Source organism: Colias eurytheme, chromosome 7, assembly GCF_061535395.1.
Source record: "Colias eurytheme isolate Ceu_HAF_F1 chromosome 7, ilColEury1 Martin Lab GWU primary, whole genome shotgun sequence".
Taxonomy (NCBI): Eukaryota; Metazoa; Arthropoda; class Insecta; order Lepidoptera; family Pieridae; genus Colias; species Colias eurytheme.
The window spans coordinates 10,999,890-11,013,113 of NC_142986.1; the positions used below are offsets into that span (position 1 = coordinate 10,999,890).

At 35.0% G+C, this 13,224-nt stretch overlaps 1 protein-coding gene across 1 annotated transcript in view; it reads left to right on the forward strand.

The window, feature by feature from the left end:
• Positions 1–2,304: 2,304 nt before the first annotated feature.
• LOC149907344 (rho GTPase-activating protein 4-like) overlaps positions 2,305–13,224 on the forward strand; it is a 41,803-nt gene continuing 30,883 nt past the window's right edge. The window contains exon 1 of the mRNA XM_090103834.1: positions 2,305–2,847. Within this exon, the coding sequence (XP_089959960.1) occupies positions 2,727–2,847 (121 nt within the window). The 5' untranslated portion in view covers positions 2,305–2,726. The remainder of the gene's footprint in view (positions 2,848–13,224) is intronic.

Here is a 13,224-nt window from a genome sequence, read left to right on the forward strand (position 1 = left end):
TGAGTATTTTGACTTTAATTGTTTTATTTACTACTCTGCTAAAATTTTTATTTCAATATAATTTATACTACCAGTGGAAATTTAAAACCTTGGGAGTCTAGTTAAGTAGCAGAATCTTTTGGTTGAAACGATGATGACAACCCTAATTTTTTAGCAATTTTCTAGTAACATAATATGATTTATTGGTGATCTCTTTAAATTAGTTTGCTTAAATACTTATACACACCTATTATAATACATACAAAAACATTTATTTGGTACTAGACCTTATATCTCAGGATTTTAGGTGATTTATTGTGGAACTGATTTTGCATTGTTTGGTGACTACATTTTGGTGACAGATCTACTATTTTGTGGACAAACCCTATTATTTAAGAAACACAAAACTAATTAAATTGGTGATAGCTTAAATGATATAAATAATAACGACATATATATTTTTAACAGTATTTATATTATAATATTACTGGTCATACTTTATAGGTACATACAATTTTAATTGGTATAGAATGATAGTTTTAAATAACTTTTGGCTACAAAGCTTGGATATGAACCAATATATAGCATTAATATCCTTTGTAAATAGAGGAAAGTTGTGTTTTGCATCAGATGCTTTAGGCATGACGAAAGATTTTGAAATCCTCTTCCATAATGTGTGTATACGTTTACTATACAAGAAAAACCCTATATTTCGGTAATATACTTAAATTTAACGAAGATAAAAGCCATTTTCCAAAAAATATTTATTAACTGTGCCAAAACAGCTCGCAGGTGTCATGGCGTAGGCGTGACGTCACATTTTGGTAAATACGTAATTATTTGTACGCATTGCGAAGAAAATTAAAAAAATATTTATTTAATATGTGTTATAGAAACGAATTTCAAAGTTTATAAGTGGTGTGCAGTATTGCAGTGTGAATCCACATAAAAATAATGCTCAAAAATGTGTTAGTAATTATTTTAAGCGAGAAAATAATAAGAAATGATTGTATAAAGTTGGCGCGGAGAACCCCGAACCATGTATTCGTGAATTCGCAATTATATTTCTGTTCTGAGTCGATAAAGCATACGTGAAACAATAGAAAATAAATAAAAATGCGTATTCTCAACATATTCATAACAACAAAAAACATCTGACGTGAGTTGTTTACTTAAGCGTGACGTCACGCGTGTTTTAGTCAAAATGGCCAACTGCAGTATTTCAATGTTTTATTTTATTGATAATCTCATTAATATTAATGTTTTTAAGATTTCTAAGTCACTATATGTAATTTATCTATTATACATTTTCCCTTAAAAACACTAATACGATCATATAAGGAAACTGTCGTCATGCCTATTGTTAGCTACTCAGATCTTCTTTTTAACCGCGTTGCTTCGACGGGTAGATTTCAAGCCAAAAATAATCATCAAAGAAAAACTGTTTCAAATTTGTTTATTGAAAACTTGTTGAAAAATGATAAAGTATTAGGAAAATAACAAATTTTACATGAGTGCTTACTAAAATGATGCAAAATTTTACAATTTTTGCCATTGTAATGATTCTAAACAGGTAAAAGCAGGAGTATTGAGGAATGTTGTAAATAATGTAAATATACACTTGCCTGTGAAATTCTATGCCAGAGTTTGGTGTCCAAAGGGCGAGGCCACAACACTGCGTTGCGGCGTAGATTTTTACGACGCGACGCCGCAACGCAGTGTTGTGGCCTCGCCCAAACACTTCTGCAATTTTGTACAATACAATGCTTCTGAATGACGTTGTTGGCAATTTATCAACAAACTCATGTACAAAAACTAACCTTTTGCACAGAATATTACAGCATACATAGTAGCCTTGGGAAAACTTCGTATTAACAGTGGCAATAGCAAGTTAGGTGTGAAAGTGATAAAAAACAACAGCTGGGGCCTGGGCAATATTTTCTTGTTACACGTTCATACCGAAATCTCCAGTGTGTTAGATATAAGCTTCTTGGTTAAGCCCATATTACTTGCTCTATGGTTAAGCCGAGATATAGAACTGTAGTCTGTAGAAGATTTTTAGCATTACTTGCTCTGTGACTTTTAGTAACTTAAAAGAAATTATTTAAAAAATGAACAACATGCTCCCATATTTACCAGTTTCTTCCAATTTTTCCCCGGTCACAGATATAAAAATATTCTTTTGACATTTTGATTTACCATTCTAATTTCTGACACAACGTCATTTTGGCGTTTCAAATGCTTTTGCTGTATAATCTGTATTTTATTTGTATTTTGATCGTAGACAGACGATTTTGATACATGAGCATCGTAAAGTAAACGTAATCCGTGAACGCTTTCGCTTTACCGCGCGATACTTGTTGTTCTAGTGGTACAGCACAAAGATAACGTTTTTTAGTTTAGTGCCGTTACATTTCGCGCATTTAAAAAAATATTGAAATAAATATATATTATGTATTAATTATTTTTTGAACGTAAAGTACTAGTACTTGAAATATTGTGCACGTTATTTTTAACCACTAACATTCTTTAGCACAGTGCTATGATCGGATTGTTATTTTCGGTTGTGCCGGACGCGATTGACTGTTTTGAGATTCAAATTTCATGAATCGGGTTTACAATTAATAATGTGCTGTGATTAAAAAAAATTGATACGTAAATAAATAAGATCAGAGTAATACATAAATGAATTGTCTGAAAAATGATCGGATAAGATCTTTTAGTTAAGTGTTTATAAGTGCGCGAAGATGTCTGGATCTGGAGCGACGACGCCGACGGCGCCGGAGCCGCCTCTGGACGAGCGCGATCTGGAGCCTCGCACGCCCATGAAGAGACTCGGCTCCACAAGAAAGCTCGCTGCTTTTAACAGTAAGCTCATTTCAAAGTTTATATATTTTGTAAAGCTTTTTAACCAGAGCTTGCATTCCATAAAGTGGAAATCTTGTTCACGTTGAAATTGTATATGAATTTGTATAGAGTTGTTTTATTATATGCATACAGCATAATGGACAAAGTTTCTTGGTACTAAACAACTCCAATAATTTGATAGTTGTTAAATCGGTTTTGGATCCAAGTGGCCACTAGACCAGTATGTTAGGTGCATGTATATTTTACGTGATACTAAACATTGTGGTTTAATGGAACATTTGATAGTAAATAGAGAATGGGGTCACTGACACTGTGGTCTGTATTGGAATGGTAGTTTCCTCATCCTGGTTCAACAACCCTCATATTGGAAACTGAATCATTATGTCCCATATACACATGGATAAGCCTATTTTTAAAACTCTTGAATAGGATTGTATGTAGTTTTTATTTTACACTTTTTTGTTACTTTATAATTAGGTAATTAGTTACTTAACTAATTTTTATTAACACACATGCAATTTCATATTTTAAACTATCAAAAACAACTTCTCTTAATTTCATGAACTAGCTTAATCCGTCAGTCCTCGGACCACAGACACAATAGAAAATCTATTGTGTCTCGGCCCGATCGGGCCGCTCGGTGGTCAATGGGTTAATAGATAGTTGTTTATCATAAAAATTTCAGCTACAAAAGATAAAGGCATTTATTATTATTTCATAGGTTTTACATAAATTTATCAAAGTGCCAACAATGACTGATGCAATGATAAGGAGTCGAGATAATATAGATAGATCAGTACAACTATTGAGTGTGAGGAAGTAGATCCTATTGAACTGAGGCTGGAAATTTTAGTTATTTATTAATGAAGTATTAAAATATTAAAGTGTTTACTAATTATTATCTATGTGGGAGTGATCCTGAAGGCATGGTGCGCAGCAGTGAGTAAGCTCTAAAATCTAAATGATAAACATGTCACCAACACCGTATCCTTGGCCCTAATCACACTAATATTTGCCCCAGTTTCAATTACAGTGAGTTACTTATCACTTGCATATTTATGTGTAATTAAAGCATACACATTCACACTGTTCATAACTACAAAATGTTTGACTAAAATTTAATCTTACTATCGTCTTACAAAATTGGAAAACAATTGGGTTCAATATTTATTTACCTCAGTTAGGTACCTATGTACAACACGATGAAGAATTGTATTGAATCATGGATATATTTAATTGTTGTGTAATTATGTGTAAATAATCACTATGTGTGTACTTACGATGGAATTATCAATTTGTTATAGTTATTCATAGGTTTCTATAATTTACAATGCACACCAAGTACCAACTCAGTTATTAATATTCTAATAACTTTGACAATTTATCTCCTGTACTTTATGATTTTATTACTTTTTTTTAATTTTCATATGGTTTAGAATTAAACTTTTCATAATATAAGGTAACTATTAGTCTTTTTGTATACCATAATGATAACAATAATAAATGAATAGATCAAACAAGATTTGAATGTAAACAGAAGTTGGCATGGATGGAATATGTTTATTATTATATTATTATGGTGAAGTGGTATCGCGAGTTCGGTTCCGCGTACATGATATTTCGCATCTGGCGCCTTATTTGCGTGCTGCTTGCGTTCCCTCCCCGCGCCGCTCGCCCCGCTCCCCGAACCCCTTACTACCGCTGCTTGCCTGCCTCTGCCCTTCACTGATGACTGTGATTATGTTCATACTTCATATATAATCGTTTGTTCAGTTTTTACCTTTATTCTTACGAAACTTAATTTAATTGTAAACCATATCTCTACTTAACCTAGTGTTTATAGGATTGTGTTGATTCAACGACGTTGATTGCACACAAAGGCCAAAGTTCAAATTAGTATAATTTAAATAAAAAAGCAACATATAATTAAATTTACCTAGTATGAAAGCAATTAACATGATTGTCATGAGCTCTATTAGTGTAATGTAATAACGCGCTGAATGTGGAATGAATCGGGCGGTGGTGCGGCCACCGGGGCTATTGTCTTGCAACGCGATGTCAAATTAATATTTCCGACGTATGGAGCGTTTCCTCCCGGAGCGGTGTGGTAATGAATAAATGATGTAATGTTGTGTGGAGCATGCGTGGAGTCACGCGAGCTGTCTCCACCCCACGGTCCCACGCCGTGACGTCGGGCCCCACGCCCCACGCGCCGTATAAGGACACGTTGTGTTTACTCCCTTTCTTTGTTCACCTATTAGCGGAATTCACAGGCATTGAAATGGAACTGGCTGCTTTAATTTTTATTGTGTGACTTATAAATGTTGCAACTGTGGTTGCAACATTTTCGAAGTTATAACATAGGATTAGGTGACCTCTTTATCCAATTGTTTGTAGCGTAATTAATACCTACCTGATTGAAAATAATAATTATGTTATTCCTTTTTTGAATAATTGCTGGACTCAGTTTGTGACTTTCAGTGATATAGTTACCTAATAAAGTCGGTTAATAAATAATATTGACCTGGTAGTCTTTCGCGAGGTCGCTATAAAGTGCTAACTGGTAACAAAATTGGCATTCATGATGCATCGAAATCGGGCTATGTGTAACACCCATATAGGTACGATGACGCTGGTCACGGAAGATCCACACCACGAGTGGCCTTTAGGACTACTGATGAATATTTTAGTCTAACTGGTCTCACTCTGTTTCAAAAAGCTGCATAGATTTGCCTCCATTTTTGTAGGAAAAATCCCATTTTCCTTGTTTTTGACCCTATATCCCCAAACACTCAATCCATGGTTTTATAAATTAGGTATATCGTCAAATTAAGTAATCACCATAACGATAGGGTCATAATCCAACGATGAATTTTGTTATAATAAAGATAATAAGTAATGTTTTGAATGAGCTATCCTATATAAGCAGGTACTACACATGATTGTTGATATGACGCATGTATTCGAAAGCTTCGACATGGATATTATTAGTATCATTAGTAGGAAGTTAGTCTAAGAACATGATATTATATTACATAAAATATCTGATTAATATCTTTACTGGTGTTACAAACTGTAATAGTAGACTGCACAAATAAAATTGTTTTAACAAGAACAAAGTATTCACTGTGAGGAGCTTCGATGCATTACTCTGCACTACAAATCAATAAGGATAGAAAAAGATAAGTAATGTATTTTTAGATATGTTAATCTTAATCACTTAAATTGATTATCATGTTGTCGCTCTTAATTTTGGGTGTCAGAAATCAGTGCTCGCTGAATCTGTGCTACAACTTGAAATGGCGTAATTTGCAATACGCTTATGAAATATTCTCGTACAAGGAGCATCAAAGTTCGTTGAGCCAATTGATGCGATGCGTGATTCGAATTGTTTTATAGTCGTCCTGTAATTTTAGAATGGACGCAAGAGATTAGTGTGGGCAGGCGCTAGTTGCCGTCTGACGAGAGTCGAGACGCGCTCCGCCAGGAGCCGCCTTTGGGATAATGCGGATATATCCGACATCTTATGTCCTCCTACGACGAAAAAAGCTTTAACTGTGATTTATATATGTATATAGTTAATCAAATAAGCTGCAATAAAGAAGATTTTCGTAGGAATATTTTGTGCCATGTTTATTTGAGCTTATTAATTTCGTTTTATACATACATATTTGAAAAAAATGTAAAAAATAAAAAAGCTGGATAAATGATAAATAAATAATTTGGACGAAATAACCCGGAAATTCATAGTAGCAGAAGAAACCATTAAAAATGATAAAAGGGCATTCAGACATTTAAAAGTAGAGCAGGCTCCAAGGAGATGTTCGTTTGCAAAAATAGCGGACCTAAATCTGACTTCTGATATATATTGTATAGATCCCAGACATCCTATAGACAGATGTTGCCAACCAGTTTTGTGGTCCCCCTCCCCGCACCCCGGTAATTAAATATGGCATACAAAGAAAAAAATGAAAATTTCCAAAACATGCCGTGTGGGGTATTAAATGAAAGAGCTTATTGTGTAGATCACGAATATATAGCATACTATAACATTTCTTACACTTTCTCTAAGATTTTTTAGAAAATTTACGAAAATGCTCCATTTTTGAGTTAACTTTAAATCACTATAGATTGAAAACTCATGAATATATTTTTTAAATTATTATTTTAATTTTTAACCCATTGACCACCGAGCGGCCCGATCGGGCCGCGACACAATAGATTTTCTATTGTGTCTGTGATTCAGGGACTGAGGGATTAAATAAGTAATTAACAATTGTCCATTGTTTACGATTCAATAGGCCATTGGCCTATCTTTCAGCTTAGCACACAAAAAAATAAAGCATCTTCCGCAATCATTGACGTCATCGTCAGCATGAGTGAAAATATCATCGTATTCGGCGATAGGTGAAAAATGGAAAAAAAAAACCTCATAACTCCGAAAATACGAAAAATCGCATAACATACATGGGGGTGATTCGGATAGCCCTCTAGGTCATCTACCTCCCAGCTTCCGTTCATCACTACTTTTTCGGACAACCTGTAGGTATGTTGTATTCTAAGCACCTTACTGCAATAAATTATATCTAATGTTATTTTATTGACTGAAAATGTAATAAACACTCGAGAGCAGATCGAATATAAACCAGAGCTGATAAGTGGCCGGCTCGAGTTACATGTAATGCGGCTGCAAGTGACGTTAATAGATAGAGGAACACTACATGGATATTAATTGTGGTCTGCTATGTCAAGTTTCATTTCAATTAGTTGAAGCCCTAATGTATTTTATGTGAAAAAATCAGGAATCTTTGTTTTTCTCAGAAATCTTTGGATGAATCTATTACTTATAGAGTAAATAAATATTTATGAAAACTATGGTATTCCTAAAGAATTGTCCAATGATGTAATCATTTATCAAAAGTTGGAACATATCAGCTAAAGCACTCGATCAATGCTATCGATATTGTGCATCAGTATGCACGGGAGCACGGGACACGGGCGCAGCTGGCGAGTCGTGCGCCCGCTCCCACTCGCGCGGGAAGCTCAGCGACCACCACCTCATCCACCTCATCGCCGAGTCCCCGGCCCCCGCACGACCGCAGCTTTATTATTGAACGCTCGATTGCTTTAGATAACACATAAATGAGGATGCAAAGGAGCTTTCAATATAGGTAAGTAGTCCTGTAGAATACGACAAGCAAAATTATGGATTCAATTTTATGACATGGTAATCAGCTCATCTGATTCATTTTTTATGCTTGTAAATAGACATGTGTAACGCATTATATTTAATGTCCTTATCGAAATGAGCAGTGTACGATGATTGAACGCATTAGAAGATAATACAATGTCAGACGAGTCACATGTGTGATGTGGTATCCAAATGTTGGTTTGGCGCCGACGTACACTTAACTTTTGTCAAAAGCATTCTTTATGTACGATTAGATTCAAAGTTTGACTAATGTTAATGTTAGTTTGACGTTGTTTACTGTTCATATTAGAAACAAAGTTTACTTTAATTAAAACATTTCTTCCTATGTCTCATAAAAATTGCTTTAGATTCACCCTATGTAAGTCATAATATTCTGAAGCAATCATATACGTATATGTATAATAATATAATTCGTCATGTTGCCTACAGGAGTAGGATAAACGATTCAAGATATTCTTTCATCATTAAAATTATAAACAAAACGTAACAAAACATACAATATCTGGGATATGTAGCTAGTAGCTACTATGCACATATCTACGAATGAAAAAACGGATAACTCATTTTAGAAAATGATTTCTCATGCACTCTGAACTCCAGTATGTTGATATCTCGTATTTTTATCAATCGACAAAAGATACCCCTCGTATTATGTAACTTTAATACCAGCTCTACATAGATGCACATTACTAGACTCTATTTGATTATAAATGGATAAATGTAAATATTGACAGTACCTCTGGGTGATGAAGAACAAATTATGCAGTTAGGCTATAATTATATTCATCACGTCCACTCAGCATGCGACACTGGGCTAATTGCGCAATCAAATTGACTTAAGATTGACATGTTGCTTATTTGTGAAAACTCATTAAGGTCCAATCATGCTAGCGATTTCCTATGGTCTATGGTGCTTATTGTTTTGTAATCCTACAACTTCGGATAAGAAAGTAAACAGTTGAATACTAAAATACCTAGCTGCTATCACTCCGGAAAAATGTAGCTTTATTTATAGGTTGGTACTGATGAACATTTTTCAAAATGAAATGGTTGTCTTCCTTATAAACTAAAATTTATTTACTCCTATAATATCTGTTTAAAACTACATAATATATATACAACATCTAATTGTAACACACACTGGATTGAAAATTTATTTCAGTTAAAAATTTCGATCGTATTCAATTCATGCATAATTTGAAATCATCTAAGACCTAAGTAATCTATACTAATATTATAAAGCTGAAGAGTTTGTTTGTTTGTTTGTTTGAACGCACTAATCTCGGGAACTACTGGTCCGATTTGAAAAATTCTTTCGGTGTTAGATAGCCCATTTATCGAGGAAGGTAATAGGCTATATTTCATCACGCTACGGGCAACAGGAGTGGAGCCACCGGGGTGAAACCGCGCGGAGCAGCTAGTGCCTTATATCTTGTTGGAGCACTCTGTATCTTTTAATGGCTTTCGTAAATTGAGAGCCAATTTCTAGGCAGCGCGAGAAAACACGTAGTTGTGTCTATACATAACCTATATTGCCTTGAAATGTTGAAAATGCATATTATGTCCTTAATGACAAGTTACACTAGTCGCGCATTTTTCACCATTCACGACTTGAATGCCAACACTTCCGCATTTTAATTGAAACTAATTGTTATGTCGTACATTCTTGTTCTTTGTTAAACTAAGTGTTACATATTACTGGAGTAGACACAATACATGGCGTCGTGTCACAAAGTAATTTTATAAGAAAAAGAATACACATTGTATTCATTTGTAATATGGCGTAAAATTGCTTCAGATCTATATAGAGCTACACCACAGTATTACAATATTATTTCCTACAGTAAGGAATCGCCTTTGATGTCCCGCGATGCCGCCGCCAGCGTAGGTACTTACGCTGCCACACGAAAATACGCTAGGGTTGCAACAAATGGGAAATAAAACAATTTTGATTATTAATATTATGATGAAATCATTTATTCATATGTACATTCAAAATAATTGCGATTATTAAATCTGATGTAATTATTTGTTCATAAATATATAATTACAGATATTGCACTGCTAAATATTATTTACGTGGACACTTTATTTTTGGATGTTCTTAATTGTATATTATAACCATTTAACTAAGTAATGCATTCGCATTGGGATGTACAATCTGATTAGAAAATAATGAGGACAACATATACATAGCTTTGATTTTAATTCAACAGATACAATTAATACAATCTTTCTGAAATATTGTTTCCTTCTGGGATTTCAATGTAGATTTACATCCGTAAACGGAACAGTTTTTGCGCGTCATAATAGAATATGTAAGTACCTATGTATAATAAAATTATTACACAAAAAATACGACTGCGTCATCCTTTCGCGATAGTTAATGCAAACTCAGCGTGATTGCATTAAGCGGCCCGCGTCGCCCGACCCCCCGCCAGTTCCCCTCCGTTTCTCTGCACAAGTACATTCGTCGCCATACTGTAGGATGGTAATACTGTGGCTACACATAGTGTGGCTAAAAACTCTCGTATTTCAGTAAGAAATCGTAGTGCCCACCCATGCTACGAAAAAAAAAAACAAGCATATCAACACGCATTGTTTCTTCACATCTGTTCTTACATCGCAATAGATGGCGATAGTCAGTCAGCGGCCCGCCAGGAGCGAGGCGCAGGCTGGCATGGCGGTGTGTCGCGGTGTGAATCACGCGCGCTATATATAGACACCAGACGCCGCGCCGGCGGTTTGGACTCGATTCCCCAACTAATTCGATGAATCCTAACTCATTTTTTGATCCTTATATGGCTTGGGCAACCACCTTTGTCACGTTCTCCTGTCGTTTCTTTTAGAATCTTAAGTTACCTATTATTGTTTCTGTGCATTTAATAACTAGTACACGCTTAAAACTTTACTGCTCTTTCTGTTCAATTGTGGCTTCTTCCCTTCTCAGAATAAGTAATAAGCCGCTACAAATTCTTCGGAGTTTAAATAAATAAATGTTAACAATGACCACCACCTTAAAATTGAATCTCCGGACCAAAAAGGCATGATTCATGGTTAATCCTGAAATGAATTTTCGAATTTCTGAAAATTATGTCGATCGAATCCCTTTCTATAAACAAGTAAATATACTATTATCACAACGTTATTATTATATATATAGATAGAATAATAACTAATTATTCTAAAAATGAACAAATTCCTTCCACCAATAATGAACAGCACCAATATTCACGCATACAATGGAATATTTCACTGCGATATGAGGGACGAGGGTCCCATAAAAATCATTATGTCGAATATGTTCAGACAATGTAAACGATTAAAATGCGAATTTGGAGCGGTCGAGTTGTTGCCATACCAGTATACCACTGACACAATTGTGCATGAATCACTGACCGGGCGGGCGGAGCGCGGTGTGGTGGCGCCGCGCTAATTGCTACCTGCTGCTGGTGTGCCAATATCGGGGCTTCGCCGACCGGTGCCGCTCACCTCCAGTTGCGGTGTTCAGTTGATTGTTTGCGGTCAATTCGTTTTCCGGACGAGTGCGACACTCCCGCCCCTAATAGAGTAGCCTAATTCGCAATAAACAATTTGCCGCACTCTACATGACCCCGACTGATAATTCATTAATTCCATTAGTTCGGTAGAGTCAATTATTGTCCGTTAATATTGAAACTGTTTGCTAATAATTATGTAGTTTGTAAAGATCATAAAATTAAAATTAATGAATAAAGTTGACCTACTTGTTGACATGTTCTGAAAATATTTAGACTATGTATATTAATTTAAATTTGAAATATAAAGCCACAGATTAGAGAATAGTTACTGATAAAGCTTAAATGTATATTAGCAGAAAATTTAAATATTTTAAAAGTTCATATAAACAAACGAAGATAATTTTATCCTAACTGTTAGCAATAACGAAGTTTAAGTAGGTAGTTATTAACTGCGTCGTAAAACACGTCTTTGAATGAAAATAAAATTATAATACTATTTGCTAAACTAGGTGCGGATAAACATTTGGTAAATGTAAACAATATTGTTTGTTTTATTTCTAATCTGAAGTATGTAGGTACATATTTAATGGCAGGCGACGAGAGATGCGTCTGGAGCGACCGGCGAGCGAGCTATCGATTGATTAACTGCAGTCAGCAAATGTTTAATGTAGATAGCGGCAGTCTGGAATGTAGATGTCCTGCTCAGAGCTCGGCAACCTTGATAGCTCTCCACAATATCCCCTTTATTATGATCCCACTTGTGTAATGGGCGTTCAAACTTCGTAAGCTCTGCTCGACATTGTGATTTTCTAACTTTGAAACGTTCTAATGATTATATCATGTGACTATTCAAGAATACAGCTTTAGATTCTCCTATAATAATATATAAAAAACTAACGCACGTTTAGCTTGAGAAAGATCAAGTAACGTAATAAGCACGTACCTAATAACAATTTAAAAAAAGTGTTTCGTATGTGTCGCATATTATAACTAGTTCATAGTTATAATATTCAATATTGCAGATTGTTTCGATATTAAAAGGCACTAAAATAATACGTATGCCCGCCCGCGAAGGGTCTTCCATATTTATATTTTACCAGCCGCTCCGCGCGGTTTCACCCCCCTGGCTCCTCTCCTGTTGGTCGTAGCGTGATGATATATAGCCTATAGCCTTCCTCGATAAATGAGCTATCTAACACCGAAATAATTTTTTAAATCGGACCAGTAGATCCCGAGATTAGCGCGTTCAAACAAACAAACTCTTCAGCTTTATAATATTAGTATAGATTCCAGATTTTTATTAACGAAATTCCTTTGCGTATATGTAAAGTATATAAACACGTCGATATTTCCGAGAACCCTAATGTTTTGCATCTCTCCGCACCATTAAAGCTATCATAAAGCTTACTATTATTCGCGCAATAGTTTTGTTGATGACGCGCCCACCAAATCGACTAATGAAATTCATTTCAAATTTTATAGCTTTGAGTTTTGAAGCATTCATCATCTGGAGGCACACGATTCTATTTGTCCAGTTTTAGATGATGGGTCTTCCAAACATTAAACATAATATTATAGCTACTTGCACTACAATATCTAGTAAATTAGCTGACTTTGTCTCCACGCCCTTTAGGTACCTAATCGTTAACGAGCAGTGGAGCGATA